The sequence below is a fragment of the Pediculus humanus genome, genomic scaffold (genome assembly GCF_000006295.1).
Source record: "Pediculus humanus corporis 1103172107910 genomic scaffold, whole genome shotgun sequence".
Classification (NCBI taxonomy): Eukaryota; Metazoa; Arthropoda; class Insecta; order Psocodea; family Pediculidae; genus Pediculus; species Pediculus humanus.
This window is the reverse complement of record NW_002987483.1, coordinates 682303-702732: the sequence shown is the minus strand read 5'-3', so window position 1 is coordinate 702732 and position 20430 is coordinate 682303. Positions and strand designations below refer to the sequence as shown.

The 20430-nt window shown below is 32.6% G+C and overlaps 4 protein-coding genes across 4 annotated transcripts; 3 read left to right on the top strand and 1 right to left on the bottom strand.

Moving 5' to 3' along the window:
* Positions 1-1039: 1039 nt before the first annotated feature.
* On the top strand, positions 1040-2560 carry Phum_PHUM400420 (uncharacterized protein; the record flags this gene model as incomplete). The annotated part of the gene is made up of 1 exon (XM_002428739.1): positions 1040-2560. One exon carries the CDS (start codon positions 1040-1042, stop codon positions 2558-2560), a length of 1521 nt encoding a protein of 506 aa, XP_002428784.1.
* Positions 2561-2702: 142 nt separating this feature from the next.
* Phum_PHUM400410 (uncharacterized protein) lies at positions 2703-15217 on the top strand (the record flags this gene model as incomplete). Its single annotated transcript, XM_002428738.1, has 24 exons — positions 2703-2853; positions 2947-3191; positions 3280-3447; positions 3542-3706; positions 8742-9134; positions 9234-9789; positions 9925-10228; positions 10306-10589; positions 10668-10900; positions 10978-11152; positions 11225-11430; positions 11514-11665; positions 11751-11995; positions 12068-12276; positions 12355-12653; positions 12755-12882; positions 12984-13198; positions 13268-13398; positions 13505-13677; positions 13750-13952; positions 14022-14407; positions 14493-14682; positions 14772-15010; positions 15109-15217. 24 exons carry the CDS (start codon positions 2703-2705, stop codon positions 15215-15217), a joined length of 5559 nt encoding a protein of 1852 aa, XP_002428783.1.
* A 1230-nt stretch (positions 15218-16447) lies between these two features.
* Positions 16448-17626, bottom strand: Phum_PHUM400400 (uncharacterized protein; the record flags this gene model as incomplete). Its single annotated transcript, XM_002428737.1, has 3 exons — positions 16448-16458; positions 16777-17326; positions 17417-17626. 3 exons carry the CDS (start codon positions 17624-17626, stop codon positions 16448-16450), a joined length of 771 nt encoding a protein of 256 aa, XP_002428782.1.
* Positions 17627-17994: 368 nt separating this feature from the next.
* Positions 17995-18877, top strand: Phum_PHUM400390 (uncharacterized protein; the record flags this gene model as incomplete). Its single annotated transcript, XM_002428736.1, has 3 exons — positions 17995-18314; positions 18408-18596; positions 18673-18877. 3 exons carry the CDS (start codon positions 17995-17997, stop codon positions 18875-18877), a joined length of 714 nt encoding a protein of 237 aa, XP_002428781.1.
* Positions 18878-20430: the final 1553 nt, after the last annotated feature.

Sequence of the window (20430 nt, the reverse complement as noted above, 5' to 3'; positions counted from 1 at the left end):
AATTAAAAAAAAACTATTTTAATTAATTAATATTACGACAGTTAAATTAAAAGTGTAAAAATAATTAACAATAATAATAATAATTCAAATAACAATAATCAATCAATCAATCAATCATCTAAAAAATACTTTTATTATTATTATTACGCGTAATACAATTAAATTTTTTATATTAAATATATTATTATTATTATCATCTTGTGTTATGTAATAGTGCGATAAAAAAAAAAAAAAAATATTACGTTTTTCTTAGCTTCGTAATTTTGCCGCCATTTTTTTTATTTTTTTGCTAACGTTCACGTGATACGATTTACTTATGGATTCAATCACCTGTAACTTGTTTAGTTTAGGTTATAATGTTTTTATTTAAAAAAATGAATTTAATTTAAAATGTTTTAAACTTAAATAATAATAATAATAATATCACAGTGTATTATCGTCGTACCTTTTTTTTTTTTTATATATATATATAAAATGTATTCAGCATTTAAACAAATAAGTTTTTTTAAACGTTTAAATAATGATAATTTAATTTTATCAATTAAAAATAATAAATTTATACAGGAATATAGATGTGCCGCTACAGGTTTGTTAATTATATATATATATAAAATTATTATTATTATTGTATTAAATTTTCGCTTTTGTTAATTATCAAAACAATGTTCTCATTATTATTATTATTATTATAATGATGCAGAGCATATTTTGATATTTTATTAATTTTTTTTGTGTGTTTTTTAATATTATTATTATTAATATTATGTATGTAAGTATATATTATTTTTGGTACTTGTTGATTATTATTATTATTTACAAGTGTTTTTTATGTGTATGATGTTTTATGATATGAAATCTTCCAGGGTTATTAAATAGGGATGTTTTGGATAAGGAACAAATTCCTGTCGATTATTTTTTTCATCAAATTAAAACGAGACAAGAGGAAGCTTTATCGAGTGCTGTTTTCAAAATAGAAAACGATGATGAGAGTTGCAAAAGGATATATGACATTGCTTGCAATTGTGGGAAATTGATTAAAATGTACAAATTTGAAACAAATTCAATGAAATATGTTTTGTTAGAAATGGAAAATGGCGAACAATTATCAAATCTCATTAATCATAGCAAATCTCATGGTGGTGGTGGTGGTGGTGGGAAAAGGGGAAAATTTTCAATTTTGAATTCGCTCGGAGGACATTTTGGATATTTCAACGATTCCATCGTATACGATCATGAGAAAATTATTCCCACCACCACAGTGATGGAAAATTATGATTATTATTACTCGAATGTTAATAATAATGATGATAATTCAAAAACAAATTCAATTCGAAAACTGTTGAAAGAATACAAAACGTTAGATTTGGACAATCAAATACGTTTACTACACGACTCGTACAAATTGAATGATTTGGGATACAGATTGAGATACATGATGTGGAAACAAATACAAAATTTAGTCAACGTTCTCCTACCAACTCATTCCGTGTATCCGTTCGGTAGTGCCGTGAACGGTTTGGGTGACGTCACGAGCGATTTAGATTTGGTCGTCCTTCGTGACGATTCCACGAGTTTCAGATGGCATAAAAATCCCGGCGTCGATATCAATTCCGTACAAAACGATTTGAGTTTATTGACGAACGTCATGACGAAAACATCCGTCGGTTGTGCAAAAGTCGTTTTCATAAAACAAGCCAAAGTTCCCATTATTAAATACAAACATAGTTTTACGGGAGTCGAATGCGACGTGTCGATGCATCAAACGGAAGCGCTCAAAATGTCGCAAATTTTATTCGCTCTCTCAAATTTCGATCCCAGAATAAAACCGTTAATATTTTTCATTAAAATATGGGCTCGAGAATTACGTTTGACGAGAGAACAACCCGGACCGACGATAACGAATTTTTCCCTAATATTATTAACGATATTTTTCCTACAGCAAAAAGGTTCCTCTCACACGGAAATATTACCACCCTTCGATTTATTTCCGCTACGCGATACCGATGCGAACGATGACGTCATGACGATGGAAAACACTGATGAAAAATTAGAATGCATTTTAAATAATTTCAAATGTCACGTGACGTCGTCGTCGTCGTCGTCGACGTCATCGCCGACGTCATCGCCGTCGGCTCCGAACGGAAAATCAACCGTCGAATTATTATTATTATTTTATAAATTTTATTCAGTTTTTAATTTCAATTCGTACGGTTGTTGTTTGAACACGGGACAAATAATACGGAAAAATAATTTTAAAAATTACGGAATGTATATAAAAAATCCATTTTGTTCGATTTACAACGTGAGTAAAAACGTTAGCCTGAGCGAAGTTAATAAATTTCAATTTTATTGTCAAATTGCTGCCACGTTATTGGAAGAATCCGAAACAACGATATCTCGAAATTCTACGACTCGAACCGCCGTCGTCGATGAATCGAAATTTCTTTTAAATTTTCTCAATTATAATTCGTATGCTAACGAGTTGATGGCGAAAAAACTAAGTAATAATAATAATATTAATTCAAATGTTAAATTTGCCGATTTGAAAAGTATTTTTTAAACAAACAAACAAACAAACAAACAAAATTTTTTTTTATATAATACAATAAATAAATATATATATACATAAAATTTTATTTATTTATTTATTTATTTTTTCGTCGAGCATTTCCTATCGTGTTGTATCAATAATAATAATAATAATGATAATTTTTCATTACAAGTTTTTTTTTCTCTCTCTCTCTCTCTTTCTCTTTCTCTTTCTAACAGATTTAAAAACGGAAATCAAAATCGGTGACGTCGTTAAAAAAATTCAACCGGCGAAAAAACCGCAGTACTGTCCACATAAATATCGTGAGTCGTTTGTCTTTCATTTTTTTTGGGGGGGAAGGGGTGGGAGTGGGGGGGGCACGCGAATCCGTTAATTTTTCCCTTTTTTGCTTACAGTATCCATGGGCGAACTCAATCAAAACACGTTAAAACATTTACGATGGATGCTACAGAAAGACATATTGAAACAAGATGTTTTCCTAATCGGTCACCCGAGTCCGGCGAAACGACGGTTGGCAATGATTTTCCTCGAAATGACCGGAAGAGAATTCGAATACGTCGCATTGACTAGAGACACGACGGAAGCGGATTTAAAACAGAGGAGAGAAATACTCGGAGGAACTGCTAAATATTTCGATCAGGTACTTTTTTTCCCTTTTTTTTTCCCCTTTTTCTCCTTCTTTTTTTTTTTTTATATTTTTTAAAAATTTTCTTTCGTTTCCACACCAGAGCGCAGTAAGAGCCGCTTTGGAAGGACGAGTACTCATATTGGAGGGCATTGAAAAAGCGGAAAGAAACGTACTTCCGGTTTTGAATAATCTATTGGAAAATCGTGAAATGCATTTGGAAGACGGGAGATTTTTAATACCCGGAACGAGATACGATAAATTATTACAAGTAAGGCAGGCACACACGATGGCCAAACGTATTTTCCCGCCATTTTTTTTTTTTTTTAAATGAAAATTCACGACGCCAACTCTTGAAAAAACAGGTTCATACGAAAGAAGAACTCGACAGGTGGAAATTGGTTAGAGTGAGCGACGATTTTCGAGTTATCGCCATCGGTCTACCTGTACCTAAATACGTTGGGAATCCTTTGGATCCGCCATTACGATCGAGATTTCAAGCGAGAAGCATAAATCCTTATAGTTATCAGGTATGTCGCATTTTTTTTTTTATTTCCGTTTCCTTTTTTTTTTTACAAACAACATGACGTCACGACGTTGTTTATGCAGTTTTTTTTTTATATATAAACTGACAAGATACAAGTCACGACATGTGTTGTTGTGTTTTCCCCTCCCCCCACCCGAAATGATTTTTCGAAAAAGATAATAATAATAATAATAATAATAGCGTGAAAATTTCAAATGAAAAAAAAAATTCTTTGTTTTGTTTTCCGCAAGAAAACTAGTTAAAAGTTTAATAAGTTTTCTTTTTTTCGGGGGGGAAGGGGGATGGGTATGAAACGTTTCATTTCCTGTTGGAAAATTTTTCTTAATTTTTTTTTTTTAAACCTACGCTTTTTTATATTTCACTTTTTCCGCTTTTGTTTCTTTCGAACCCTTGACTACTTCCGGTCGGTTTTTTTGTTTTTTGCTGTCGTGGAAAATTTTCCCGTTCCCTTCATCATCACCTCATCACGTTTCGAAAAAAATTTTACTTTACCTTTCACTTAAACGGCCATTTCCGGTCGAACGTTGTTATGATGTTGGCATTTTTCGTTTCCTTATCGTACGTCGCTCCGGTTCGTTCTGCTTCCACGATTAATTTGATTCGTGTCATTTTGTCTGCTAATCCCTCTAATTGTTTATATCCGTAGAAAAAAAGATTATAAAAAATAGTATTAATTAACGTCAAATCGAGTACTAAAGTAGTAGGTAATAATTATTAATACTTACGGAAAGAGATCGTATCATTTCCGGTATACTTTTGACAAGTTTTCTTCTTCCTTTTCCTTTTTAACCTTTTCCGGAAAATTTAAGTAAAAAAAAAAAAAAAGTTTGATATGATTGCGTCATCATGAAAGGGGGTCGTCGTTGTCATCGGAAAAACTTTCGCATTCTTCCGACATGTTTTCCTCCCCTTCGGTCATCGACGGTAGCGACGGCATGAAAATATGAAGTTGTCGCTTTCCCAATTTTTTCCCTCCTACGTCATTACTACCTCCATCATCATCATCATCGTTTTTTTCTTCTTTTTTTGTTTCGAACTCGGTCGCATCGCGGTTATCATTTGTCCATGTATATGTTCTTTTAAAATCACCGCCACCATCATCGCCGTCGCCATCGTCGTCTGCTATTTCATCGTTTCCGGTTTTAACGTTTAAAAAATTCAAATTTTTAACGATCCCCGGGTAATTTTGATCGATACGATTCGCATAATGTAAACAATTTTCGATTGAATTTTTTAAATTTATCGATTTCGATAAATTCGATTCGATTTTGACCGTTATGTATTTCGCGAGTTCGGGATTTTCTTCGGGAAAATTCAATTTTCTATTCTCATCATCGGAATCCCAACCCATCACCCCGTTATCATCACCACCACCACCACCACCGATACAATCCGAATTATCGTTGTCGATGACGTCAATCATCGAAATGACGTCAGTATCGTTTTGTACGAATACATCATCATTATTTCCTGATTGTTGTTGTTGTTGTTGTTTTGGTTGTGGTTGTCGTTGTCGTTGCTCTTCATCATCATCATCATCATCACGGTGTCTCGGTGTAATAAAATATTGTTTCTTTTTACTCGTATCTTTTAATAAATTCATAACTTCCGGTTTAGACGGCGATGAGATTTTGTTTTCGGCGGTTGAAAAATTTGTCTTCGTTTTCCGTTCGACGTTTTTCTTCGACGAGAGTTTTTCCAACGTGGAAAATTTTAATTTTTCGTTATATAAATTTTGTTTTCTCGCCAAATCGATCCATTGTACGACTCTATCCGTGAGAGAACATTTATCTCGTTTCGATAAATTTTTATCGGAAAATTCATTTTCCGACGGATAACAATTCGAATTCGGATTACGATGATGATGATGATGATGATAATAATAATGAGTTGGAAATTTAAATTTTTTCCATTTTTCTCCCGCTTTCGTTACGGACACGATGATATCATCATTCGGATTTTGTTTTTTTTTTCTAAAATTTTTCTCGTTTATTTCTTTTTCCGTTTCCGCCGGGTTATTCACAGTCGAAAGATTTCCCGCGTCGGTTCGATTTTCACGCGAAACGTACGACGACTCGGGAAAAATCGTATTGAAATTTACGGCGGAAAATTTTTTCGTTTTGAAATTTTCCGCATCGTAATCGTGGTAATAATTATTATTATTATTATTGGTCCTCCTGTCGTTTTTGTTTTCTGGAAAATCAAACAAAACAGAAAAAGTGATTATTTCTCTCACGTGACTTGTTGAATTTTTTTGCTGTTTGTTGTTGTTTGTTTTCGAAGAAAAACAAACAAAAAAAAGGAAAAAAAAAAAACAAATTTAAATAAACACAAACCTGAATTTGTATTTTTTTCAATCGATTCTTCTTCGCTGGAAAATTTTTCAAACGAATCGTGCTGTCGTTTATTATTATTATTATCATCATCATCATCATTGTTGTTTATTTTATTGAAATTTCTAGTTTTTGAACGTTTCGACGAATGTTTTCCCCGTTGCGAATTCGAATTCGAATCCTTTTCGAAAAATCTTTCGCCATTTTCGGGTATGGAATTTTTTTTCTTGCGATTATTATTATTATTATTATCGTTATTTGAATTTTTCGAAAAATGTAATTTGACGAAACATTTTTGCAAATCCGTCGTCATTCTGCTGCTGACGTCATCGTCGTCGTCATCGTCACCGTCGGTCATTATAAATTTTTTCTTTTTCTTTTTCGATACGTTTCCGGTATCGAAATTATCGGATTGAAAATTTCTAGTATCGCACAAACATTCCGAACGAGGTCTCGCTCTCCTATTATTATTATTATTATTATTATTATTATTATTATTATTATTATTATTATTATTATTATTATTATTTATAAAAAAAAGGGGATCTTTTCGTGAAAGTACGACGTGTCTACTCCCGTCGACGTAAATCGTTTTGACGAATAACGGTCTTTCCGAGGATTCCCAACGATTTCCCGGCATTTTTCCTTTTCCGCATCACTCCTCCCTAAAAAAAAAAAAAAAAAAAAAAAAAAAAAAAAAAAAAAAGCAGAAGACAAAATAAATAAATAAAAGGAATTCAAAGGAAAAGAGGTTTTATTCGTGCACTTTACCTTTTAATTGAACGCGGATAAAAATTTTCAAATCCTACCATTATTCTTATTATTATTATTATCATCATTGTAAAATATTTTTTGTCGTTATTTTTTTATAATTTTTAAATCGTAAACAACAGCAACAACAGCACAAAATAAATAAAATAAACATTATTATTATTAATATTTATATTTGATAATATGAATAGAAAATTTTCCTTTTCTTTCCCGGAAATGGAAATTTTTTTTTTTTTTTTTGGTTGTTATTGTTGTTCTTTACCGAGGCGTGTCACATGCACTACTGACAATAATAAGCGTGTCTCCGATCTATAAAAAGAGAGAGAGAGAGAGAGAGAGAGAGAGAAAGAAAACAAAAAAAAAAAAGACGTTTTTTTGCTCTTTCTTTCTCTCTTTCTTTTCTACGTTTACCTTTCGGACGAAATTTTATTTATTTTAAAACGATGACAATAATAATAATAATAATAATAATAATGATAATGATAATAATACAAAAAAAGAAAATCTTTTCGAAAGCATTTTCGAATCGGGAAACCGAAAATTTTTCCATAATGATCTCACTTAACGTAATTTATTGATATTAAATTTTTAAAAAAGGCGCGAAAAAAAATTTAAATTTTTTTTACAATTGTTTACGTATCCGCATTGATTGGATAATAATAATAATAATAATAATAATAATAATAATAATAATAATAATAATAATAATAATAATAATAATAATAATAATAATAATAATAATAATAATAATAATAATAATAATAATAATAATAATAATAATAATAATAATAATAATACTGTAGGAGGATTTAAATTTTTGTTTAGTTCGTTTAGCGCGTTTTCGAATTGAAAAAATTAATTGAAATTTTTTTTTTTTTTTTTTTTTTAATTAAATCAATTCAAATTCCCGGGTTTTCTAAAAAAAAAATTAATTAGTCGAAAGTGGAAGTAGAAGAAGAAGAAGAAGAAGAAGAAAAAGTAGAAAAAGTAGGGGGGGGGAAAAGAATGAAGGAATGAAAAAAACGATGGGGGGGGGGGGAAAACTTTTCAAACTCGAGCATGTCTCAAGTAATTTAAACTCTTTCCCTCCCTCTTTCCCTCCCTCTCTCACTCTCTCTTTCTCTCTACTTTCCCGAATGGGTAATTTACCCGCCCCCTGCCCCCCGCTGCTCCCGCCCCCATCAAAAAAAATTATAATTTAAACCATTTTCTAAAAAAAAAAAAAAAATTACTCTCACTATTTTAAACACTTAATAGATCTAATAATATCTTAATGTATTTTACCTTTTAAAATTATACACTTCCGGTAAATTTTCCGTTTCCCCCCCCCTTCCCTCCTCCCCACCCACCTCCTTCCCCTCCTCCTCGTTTTATTTTTATTTTAATAAATGTAATTATTAAAAGAATTTTGTTTTTTTTTTTTTTTGCGGGAAAAAGTTTTTTGTTTTTTTTTTTTTTTTTTTTTGCTGTTGTTTTTGTGAATTACGATCCTAATACAAAAGATTTTAATTACGATAAAAAAAAAAAAAAAAAGATTTAAAAACAAAACAAAAAACTTAAATAAAACACGAATAAGCGACTTACGAGGGGGAAGAGGGGGGAATGGGGAGGGGTAGGGGGTAGAGGGGGTACAAATTGATTTATAAATAAATATTTAATGAATCTTCTCGAAATTCAGTAAATTGAATACAAAAAAAGAAGAAAACTATTTCAATTTCTTCGATTTACGAACAAAAAAATTTTAATGATTGGTAAACACGCGATAACGGGTGTATATTAAAATGTTTTTTGCATCACCTCCCCCCGCCCCCGCGCCATGCTACCCTTGCCCCCTTCATTCTTCTTCGCACCAATTCAAATTTAAGAATAGAATTATTTCTCTCTCTCTCTCTCTCTTTCTCTCTCTCGTTTCAGGAAGTTGCGTCAACGTTTAAGGAAATAGTACCGAACGGAGATTTTGATAAAATTAATAAATTCCTATCGTGTGCCTACGCATTGTCATCGGACGAATCCGCTAGTTTGGGACTTCCGGATTTTCCCATCGACAACATACCGAAAATTGCTGCCCTCCTTGGAAAATTTCCAAGCGCTCGAGTTTTCGATTTGTTCAATCGATTGTACCCATACGAATCTTTTTTGCAAAAAGAAGGTAGAGAAGGAGTCGAACACGTTTTGAAATCGTTTCAAGTGAAGAAAAATCGAATCGCGACGTCGGAAAATTCATTACTCGAAGTCAAATTTTCATCGGATGACGATTCGGTAGCCACGTGTTCCGTCTTCCTAAATTCAACTAATTTAAACGTTAAGGTAATGCGCGAATGGGAGCACGAAGGAGTGCGTGAAAAAGGTTTTCTCTCTCTCTCTCTCTCTCTCGGGTTGAAATAAATAAATAAATTATCATTTCAGGTACCGTGCGGTTCGTTACCGACGACGAGTCACGTTTCATCGTTCAAATACATTCCGACAAACTATCAGGAAAATCTCGTCGTAGAATTATTACAAAGTCATTCGGTATCGGATTTTTGTCTCGTGGGACCCAAAGGATGTGGGAAAAGTGCGACGGTTCTCAGGTTGGCAAACCTGTTAAATTACGAAGTCGAATCTATCGTTTTGTACCAGGACATAACGTCGAGAGATTTGATGCAGCAAAGGACCACTCGTCCGAACGGCGACACGATTTGGAACGATTCTCCTTTGATACGAGCCGCATTGGATGGAAAATTAGCCATATTGGATGGCATCGATAGAGTTCATCCGAGCACGTTGTCCGTCATACACAGTTTGGTCCACGACAGAGACGTTCAATTGTACGACGGTAAAAGACTCGTTCGACACGATCGCTACGAGGAAATTAAAAAATTACACGATTTGACCGACGAGGAAATGACGAATTCGTCGAAAATATTCAAAATTCATCCTTCGTTTAGAATCGTCGGACTTGCGGAAATGACGTCACAAAAAGGTACGTCAGAGTAAAACTATATTTAGTGGTGGTAACATGCAATTCCTATTATTATTATTATTATTATTCGTTTTAATATTTAAAAAAAACTAATTAAAGTTTTTTTTTTTTTTTTTTTTTTAATTTTTTTTAAAGGAGTTTCGGTAAACAACAAATGGCTTTCGCCTGAAATGTTATCATTATTCATGTTTCACGAAATGAGACCTTTGTCGACGAAAGAAGAAAGACGCATAATAGAAAAACTTTACACGAGTTCCATAAACGAAAAAGTCGAAAAAGTCATAAATTTAGCTCTTTCGTTGAGAGAATCGAGCGATCCGACGTTGGCATCACTGAGTTCATCTTTTTCCACGAGACAACTTTTGAGAATGTCTAAAAGATTATTGTCTTATCCGGAGGATTCGTTATACAACACCGTTCAGAAAGCTTGTTTGGCAAGGTCTGTGTGATTTTTCTCTGTTTAATTTTCCTTGATCGCATCAACACGTTAATTTCGTCACGCGTACACCTCCGCAGGTTTTTACCACCGATAACAAAAGAAGCCTTCGATAACAAATTGAAAAGCGAAGGGATAACGGCGGATTCGGACGACGAATACGGTGGGCACGAGGAAATATCTTGCCGAGTAAACGATCGAACTGTGAAAATCGGAAAAACGGAAGTCGAACGTTACGTCACCAATTCAAAATCTAAAATCCCCGACATATTATTTTTCGATATTCCGCAACATTTGAAATTGCTCGAATGGTTGATTCAAGATTTCACGTTGGGTGAACATTTACTCTTGGTCGGAAATCAGGGTAATCTCCCGCCCCCCGCCCCGCCCCGCCCACCCCCAAAAAAACATTTTAAATTCGAACCGTGATTTGTCGTTTCAGGCGTGGGAAAAAATAAAATAACCGACAGATTGTTGCAATTGTTAAACAGGCCACGGGAATACATACAACTTCACAGAGACACGACCGTACAAACTTTAACCCTTCAACCCACGGTCAAAGACGGAATCGTTTCCTACGAGGATTCACCTCTGGTGCAAGCCGTTAAAACGGGTCACGTTTTAGTGGTCGACGAAGCCGATAAAGCTCCCACTCACGTCACGTGCATTTTAAAAGTATGTCGGTCACGCGACAATCACTCATCATCATCATCCACTCCTCCTTGAAAATTTTTTCTTTTTTTTTCCTACAGACTTTGGTCGAACGGGGAGAAATGACTCTGTCGGACGGTAGAAAAATAATCCCATACGGCGACGGTAGAAAAAATAATTCGAACGTCATCGAACTTCATCCCGATTTCCGAATGATCGTTTTAGCCAACAGACCGGGATTTCCATTTTTGGGAAATGATTTTTTTAGCTCTTTAGGTAAAACCGCGCGACGCGACACGTCACGTCACGACACGATTTAATCATTTGGAAATTTTCATTTTTTTTAAGGGGATTTGTTCAGTTGTCACATCGTCGATAATCCGAGCGTCGAATCCGAAATTGCTTTATTGAAACAATACGGTCCGGACGTTCCGGAAAATACGATTGTGAAATTAGTCAAAGCTTTTGGAGAATTGAGGGATTTGGCGGATAAGGGTTGCGTTCAGTATCCTTATTCGACGAGGGAAGTTGTCAACGTGGTTAAACACATGCAGGTAAGACAGAACGAACTGTCGCAATAAAAAAAAATTTTAAAACAATTTCGAAAAGAATTCTAAAAAGAAAATTTAATTTTTAGAATTTTAGCAACGAAGGAATCAGCGACGTCGTTAAAAACGTTTTCGATTTCGATAAATATTCTTCCAACACTTTAGAAACGATCGTGCCAATATTACAAAAACATGGGATTCCCGTTAACGTCACGACTAAAAATGTTTCTATGGCAAAAGAGTAAGTAAGTATTTTTTTTTTTTTTTCAACGATAAAATTCGGGTCGTTGACGAGTGAATTCATTTTTTTTTTCCCCCCGTTAAAGATTTTCATTACCAAAACTTTCGAGTTATGGAACGTGGAAAGTTTCGAATGGAAGAGACTCGACCTTCGAAAATCAAATTTCCGTCGAAATGACCAACGTGAAAATTTCAGGGAAAAAAACGTTACCGAATTTACGATCTCAAGTCGACGCCGTCACTCAAGTCAGAGGATCCTTTTTTAACGAAATGCATTCTTACGCGACTCTACCTTTAACCCCCGGGAACGTTGCTTTGGCTATTGCCACGAGTACGTATACTACTACCACGACCACTTAAAATCCCCTCTATTCGAATAATTTATCGAGTTTTGTTTTTACAGCAAACGATTCGTCATCGGAAAATTGTTTGATAAACGTTTTGACTTTAAATCCTTTTCGATTACACGTCACGTGCCTCGAATCACCGGAAGTCAAAATTTTAGCCATGGATTCTTTGGTACCGAAAATCGACTACGGTTCAAAGTATAAATTCAATTTGGTACCCCTGAGTAAACATTTAACCGATAATTTACTCGTACACGAAGAAAATGTCAGTCAGTCACCACATATAATGCGAATCGGATTTTGTACATGAAAATCATCATCATCATTCGTTTTGTTTTTTCAGTCCAATTTTTTACTCATGGTGAACGCTTTTGAAAATTCGGTTCGTCACGTCAGTTTATCGTCGTCAATGTCGGACAAGTTATTAAATGCGTTCGGTAAACGACGTTCGGTCGGAAAATGGAAATTAAACGATCAACTATCCGAAAATAACACGTTGATATTGCATTTGCACCGACAGGGCCTGATTCAAGTTTTGGATTTGAATAAAATGACCGTTTACACTATGGAATTACCATTGGAAATCAAATCAATTCACGTTGCGTCGAACGATACGTGGTTGTTGCAAGATACCGAACACAAGTAAAAGAGTTTTAATGATTTCCTCCCCTCCCCCCCTTTTCTCCCCTCCTCCCACCACCCCCCCCAAACTAATTCTCTTTTTTTTTTTTTTTTTTTTCTAGAAAATTTTTACTCAAGAAAAAAAATTCAAATGATCCGATACCGTCCGTATTCGGTAAAATTCACGAAACCGTTACGACGTCAGAATTTAAATTTGGCGCCATAAAAAATTGTCTCGATTACGATTTGGGTTAGTTATTAGTTCCGCGGTAAAACAAACCGTCGCTGGTGCCACTTTAAAAAAAAAAAAAAAAAAAAACCGTTACGAAATATTTTTCTGTTCGTTTTCAGATGAAGAAACGCTAAGTGCAATAATGAGACGTAAAATAAACGCACCCAACAGATTATTATTGACCGACGAATGTTACGGTTCCCTAGTTTTGGGATTTCCAGATTTGGAAAGTTCGGAAAATGAAGTTTTTTGTTGGCACAGGCCGAAATACGCACGAGACTACGGATGGAGTGGATTATTTGGAAAATCAATTTTCGTAAAAGAAAATTTTCAGGTATTTTCCCCTAAATTTTCTTTTCGGAAACGCGAGTTGATTTTTTAAAAAAAAGTTTTTGTTTCTTAGATCGTGACTCCCATTAATAAAATATTAGCACCGGAAGAAGTTCAAAAGGAAACGGGGGGTTCCTCATGTTTGGGATTTTTGGAAGTTGTGGATTTAAAACGTTCCAAAGTGCAATACCTTCCAGTTCCAGAGTGAGTTATTAAAATTATTTGAGTATTATTCAAAAAAAAAAAAGAAGTAGAAAATTAATTAGGTTTTCTCTCTCTCTCTCTCTCTCTCTTTCCCTAAAATATAAAGAGGAACGGAAACGTCGTGGTACGTCGATTCTGGAACACTGGGAATATTTTTATCCAAAATGAAAGATGACAAAATCGTTACCGTTGATTATGCTGGAAATTTACGATTGTGGGAAACGGGTTTCATGCAACTACAAAGATCTTTGGACGATTGGAAAAAAATGTTGGGAAAAGGTTTGGAAAATTTTTTTATTGTTTTCCCAATCGTGAACTTGGAAAAATCTCATCAAATCTCATAATTTTTAGGAAGCGACGAATCATTACAACTCACGATCAAAAGAGACAGCGGAGCCGAAGTATCGAATCCCAAACACGGTAAAGTAGATCCGGATAATAAACCGCACGTGGGAGGAAACACTTGGGCGGGTGGTACGGGTGGACGGGATACGGCCGGTTTGGGGGGTAAAGGAGGACCCTACAGATTGGATGCGGGTCACGATGTTCACCAGGTGAGTGGCGTCGACGAATCCCTAGTTGTGCTTGAGTACTCAATATTTAATCAACCGCTCGATCCGTAGATATCCGACGAGGAAAAGAACGACGTGCCTGAAGAAGTTAAGAGAGCCGCTCGCGAAATGGGTCAAAAAGCATTTCGACAACGTTTGAAAGAAATCAAAATGAGCGAATACGATCACGAAATGTATCAGAGTTACTCGGTACCCGTGTCGAACCAAGTGAAAATGTTACGGATCGTCATTGGTAACGTTCAAGCGAAAGCAAAAGAAAGAGAATGGGTACGTCATCAAACGTCGGGAGATTTAGACGATTTGAAATTGATCGAAGGTTTAACGGGAGAGAAAACGATTTACCGTCGAAGAATAAAAAAAGAACCGGAATTGGGTGCGCCGCAAACGAAACCCAAGAGATTGAAATTAGTCGCTGACGTGTCGGGTAGCATGTACAGGTACCGAAAAAAAAAAAAAAAAAAAAATGATTCCCGTGACGCGTTCTTCCCCGTTTAAAAAATTTTTTCCCCATTTTTTTTCAAGGTTCAACGGTTACGACGGACGTTTAAATCGAATGCTCGAAGCGAGCGTTTTAGTCATGGAAGCTTTTCATAATCAAGAATCGAAATTTAAATACGACATAACGGGTCATTCGGGAGACGGGTATAACATACCGTTCGTCGAATCGGAAAATCCACCGAAAAACAATAAAGAACGTCTCGAAGTGATAAAGGTCAAACAAAAGTTCACTCACTTACCCCTGACATCGGTGATGAGGTGAAAGGTCAACCAATCAAAATTATAATCCTTTCTTTTATTTAGACGATGCACGCTCATTCCCAATTTTGCATGTCCGGAGATCACACGCTTCCTGCCACTCTCCACGCGATCGAAACTCTTTCGAAAGAAGATTCAGACGAATCCATAGTCATTGTTTTATCCGATGCCAACCTGGAACGCTACGGAATTCGTCCTTCGAGTTTCGGACGAGTTTTAACGTCGAATCCGGACGTGAACGCTTATGCCATACTCATAGGATCCCTCGGGGATCAAGCGACCAGGTCCTGAAAAGAAAAAATTATTATTATTATTATTATTATTATATACGATTCGAAAATTATTATTATCATTTTTTTTTTTTTTTTTTTTTTTTTTTTAGGTTGGCAAGCACTCTTCCCGCCGGACGTGCATTCGTTTGTATGGATCTGAAAAACATTCCGCAAATAATGCAACAAATATTTACGACGTCCGTATTGTCTTCTGCTTAAAATCATTTATTTAAAAAAAGCCAGATGATGTATATTTAATTGGGGGGCCATTTAAAAAACAAACAAACAAACAAACAAATCCGTTTTTAACTTTACCCGTCTCGCATCGAAAGTTTTGGTAAAATAAATAATAATAATAATAAAATGTGATATAAGTATACGTTATTATTATGTAAATAATTTTTAAATGCATATATTACAAATAGTTGTTATTTTTTTAAATAAATATGAATGAATATTGAAAATATTATTATTATTATTATTTGTTTTGTACCTTAAGGTTCATTATTATATTAGAGAGAATCGAATCCTTAAACCTCCTCATTAATATTTCAAAAAAAAAAAAAAAAAAAATTTAAATTTAATTAAAAATTAATTTGGGTTGGCAACGTAGTAATTGTGGATTTTCCATCAACTCATAACGTTGACACGTGTTTTTACATTTTTGCACAGACATGAATTTTTAATCAGGTTATTACTTGTTTCATTCTGTATGGAAATTTAATTGAATTGTTAAATTGTGTGTGAGCAGAAGACACTCGAACATGGGGAGTCAAAGCGAGCATTTCCTCAACATTTTGTTTTTTTATTTTTGAAAGGGTGTTAATGGGTCACAAGTTCATAAAAAGTTGTGGGCCGTGTAGGGTGATGAAGCCTTGAAAGAACGGAAGTTTTAAAACTGGTTTGTGAAATTCCATTCTGGAGCGATCTGAGGGTCCAGTGGAGGTTGAAGATCGTCATAGTTTGACAAGGGACATTGCAGAGAAGGTAGATGTGTCACATACCAAAAGAAGATTGACTCCCTTGGGGAGTGTGAGTGATGTAACAAGATGACTTGGTCTTTGCCATGTGCTTCTTAAACTCCACACAAATGACCCATTTATGAAAGGATGGCCACCAGAGATGAAAAGTTGGTTGGTATGACAACATTTCGAGAAAAAGATCCTGCTTTAGGCAAGGGAAACCGTCACCGACAACTTCTAAGGCTGACATTCACCAAAAAAAGGTACTATTATCAGTTTGGTGGGACTACAAACACATAGACTTCTTTGAGCTTAATCAAACCATAAATTCGGAGGTTTACATTCAAAGGGATGATAATACTACTCGAAAAATGGCAAAAGATAATTGATAATAACGAACATAATATATAATAGATAAAAAAAATAATTTTACATGATTAATAAATTGTTTTTTTTTTTTTTTTTTAAAGAAAATCCACAATCGCTTTCATACCAACCCTGTTGGATATTTTCCATTTCATTCAGTTTAAAAAAATTTCATTCATTAAATTATTATTTTTCACAATTTGATTTTTGATTTTTTAAAAAATTCATTTCAGTCGATAAATCATCATTAATAACTTTTAACTTTTCTATTTCCATAAGCATTTCAACTTTTTCTTTCACTAAATTTCAAAAAAAAAAATAAAAAATAAAATTTTTTGCCTTAATTGTTTTTGTTGTTGAAAAATTAAAAGTTTTTATAATTGATGATGATATTATAAAAATTACTTTTTTAGGGTGAGAAATAAAAATGGAAAATAAAATAAAACTTACTTTCTCCGTGTGCGATTATTTGACACAATTTCGAATTCCTCATTTTGACATCCATTAAAAGATTATTCAATTTTTCATTTTCCAATTTTAATCCGTGTATTTCCTTATCTTTATTTTCTAATATCGCTTGAAGTGTAACTAAAGCAAAATTTTCTTCACTTCGAACATTCAACCTATTACTTTCATTCGAATTTAAACTTGATGCAGAAACAGCAAAATCGACTTCTTTATCACTGTTAAACATATTGTTCGAGTTGGATGTGGACGATTGTGAATCATTTGCACTAATTTTTAAAATTCTTTTTTCTAATTCATTTTTCAACAAATCTCTCTTTTGCACCCTTTCTGTTTTTTCACATTCTTTTTTTATAAATTCATAAACTTCTTTTTTCTCTTCGTAATCTTGCTTTGACAATAATATCGCCTTAGATAATTCTTCATCAAAATTTTTCTCGACAAATTTTTCATCCCTCGTTCTCCACTCTTCCCAACTTTTCGAATCGGGAAAATTATCGTTGGTGCAATTCATTTGACTTTTTCTTTTCTTCACCTGATACCCGAAATAAATTATTATTTTATTTCTTATATTTATTACTATTATTATTATTATTATTATTATTATTGAATATTAAAAACTTACTCGATTTTTTTTTTTAACACCTCTTTCTTCTTTATACTTTTCGAATGTGCCTGATGCTGCTTCCTCATTACATTTTAAAGACCCGGTGGCTTCACCATCATCATTTTCTATTTTCTTATTTTTAGAAACATCAACTCCTTCTTTATTATCATCATCATCATCATCATCGATACTTAAAACAGCGTACCTGGATGTAATAATATCAGCCATTAAAATCTCGATTAATAAAATTTATTATTCTTTAAATAGAATTTTAAATACAACGGAACGTTAAACTTTCTCCACCACAATTAACCGAATAAATCTAATTTTAGTATCATAGAGTAAATAAAAAACGTCGTGGCATCAAATGTTCCGCCAAAAATTATCTGACGACGCCATCTTTCTCTCGAGTAATTCAAAACAAACAATAAAAACAATTATACTGTTACAATAATAATAATTATTTTTACAATTTCAGTATTTTACATTCCTGTAAGATTTTAAAACCTAAAGGTAAACAATTATTATTATTTATAATATTATTATTATTATTCCTGCTTAAATTTATACATTTTTTTTTTTAAATTAAATTTTAGATGAGTGACGTTGGTTTATCGGAGCGTGTTCCAAATGACGATTTGAAAACATCAAAAAAAGAAGAAAAAATAAAATTTTTAAAAAACACGTTAAAATACTATCAGAGTAGGTCTTTGTCGTTAGACACCATACTGGTGTCGAAGCAACAAGACATTCCACCATTTGAAAAACCAATAACATACAAAGTGCTTCAAGAAAATGTAAAAAGACTTCATGACGACATCATGTTTATGGTATCGCTTAAAGACTGTGCCAAATTTATCAAAAACAACATAGCCTGTTCTGCATTTTTAGAAACTAATGATTCAACGAGTAAAAGGTTTTAAATTCATTGCCATTCTCTCATCGTTCATTCATTCATTCATTCATTCATTTTATCAAAATGTTAATGTTTGCTGTAAAATACTTTCAGAGAATTATTAAACAAATGCGAGGGAATAATTTATTTGAGTAAATCAATTGTGAAATTATACAATGAAAAATTAAACGAATTAGATGTCACTAAAACAAAAATGAATTATTTATCTGCCTTGTCAAAATACGAATACAATTTGAAATCTGTCAAGAATAACGAAGACAATTATAGCCAAGATGATAAAATGTAATTTTGTCCTTAATAATACATTTTAACAATTAAAACTTATTCACGTGCTAATAACCGTTTTGTTTGGTTTTAGAGCTTTAGAAAAAGCAGAATTACATGTGTACAAAATTAATCTCATTCGAGCTTTAAAATCAGTTTTAATCGGTTTCACATCCGTACATTATCCTGCAGTTTACGCACAATTTGAAAAATTTCGAAATCCCATAAGAAGAAATTTCACATTGGAAGATTTTTCAGAGAGTTGGGATGTTGATTTATCTCATGCAACAAACAAATGATCAGTAATACAATGTAAATCATAATAATAATAATGATAAAATGTAAATTGTCGAGAACTTAAAGTTTTTATCGAACAAATGACAGACGAATAATGAACAAACGAAATCTGTAAATAATTGATTTGTATCAAACAATTTAACACATAGTGTATAATGAAATATAATAATAATAATAATAATAATAATAATAATAATAATGCGTTAAGAAATACGTTAATATTACGCAAAGCATATTTCAAACTCCTTTTTTTTTTTTTTTTTAATAATATATAAATAAATAGATGTAAATTTTAAATATCAATTTTTTTTTTTTGTTCAAACTTATTTTTCAATTTGTTGCAAATTTGATTTTAATTTGCCTTGACCCTCTATTATTATTATTATTATTATTATTATTATTATTATTATTATTATTATTATTATTATTATCGACATTCATACGTTATGAAATCCGCGTTTAATATTATTAAGTAATAATTTTAAAAACATTTTTATTAAAAAAAAAAAAAAAAAAAAAAAAAAAAAAAAAACGTTTGCCGCCGTTATTATTATTATTAATACCTTAAATAATTTTAATTTTTATTATTATTTACCACGTGCGTAATAAATAAATTTAACCACCCATCGACAAAAGGGTCAAAGGTCAAGGATGTCGTTTTAACCTTTTTTTTTTTTTAATTTAATAATAATAATAGTAAATTATTATTATTATTATTATTATTATTATTATTATTATTATTATTATTATTATAAATTCGTCGTAATCGTTGAATTGTCCAGAGGAAGCCTGTGAAATTATTATTATTATTATTTAGTCTTAAACGAAATTTTTTTTCTTTGACACCCTTTTCATCATCATCATTATTATTATCATTATTATTAATTTAAAAACTTTAAAAAAATTAATTAACCAACTTTTATTACCCTACGTATATGTATATATATATATATATATATATACATATATGTATACTGAAAACCGGAAACTCAACCCCAAAGCAATATATATTTAAATACGACTCGAATTTTATAATAATAATAATAATGATGATAATGATAATAATAATTAATGTTGCAAATTTCTATCGAATCCATTACAAGATTCGTTTTTTCGGTTCGGTTCGATTCGATTCGATTATAAAAAAAAAAAATTATGTTTATGACGATAATGATGATGATGGAGAACTAATTATTATCATTATTATTTTTTGCAAATGGAAAATTTTTTTTTACGAAATTTTATTTGCGGTCAAGTTTTAAGAAGGCGATCGATCAATCGTATGTCGATTGAAAAGTCGATAATCGTCGTCATCGTCATCAACGTCATTAACTCGGGAGGTGTGTAATTTATTATTATTATTATTATTATATAAAAGAAGGAGTGGAACGGAGAGAAAAGAAAGCGCCTTGGGGACACTCCACTCTCCCTCCCTCCGGTGGGGGAGGGAAGGGATTGGGGAGGTGTAAAAAAAAAAAAAAAATTGATTCAAGATACTTTTACGATTCGACCTTCAGGTATGATTTCTTGTTTTATTTAATTGGAATTCGGAAGC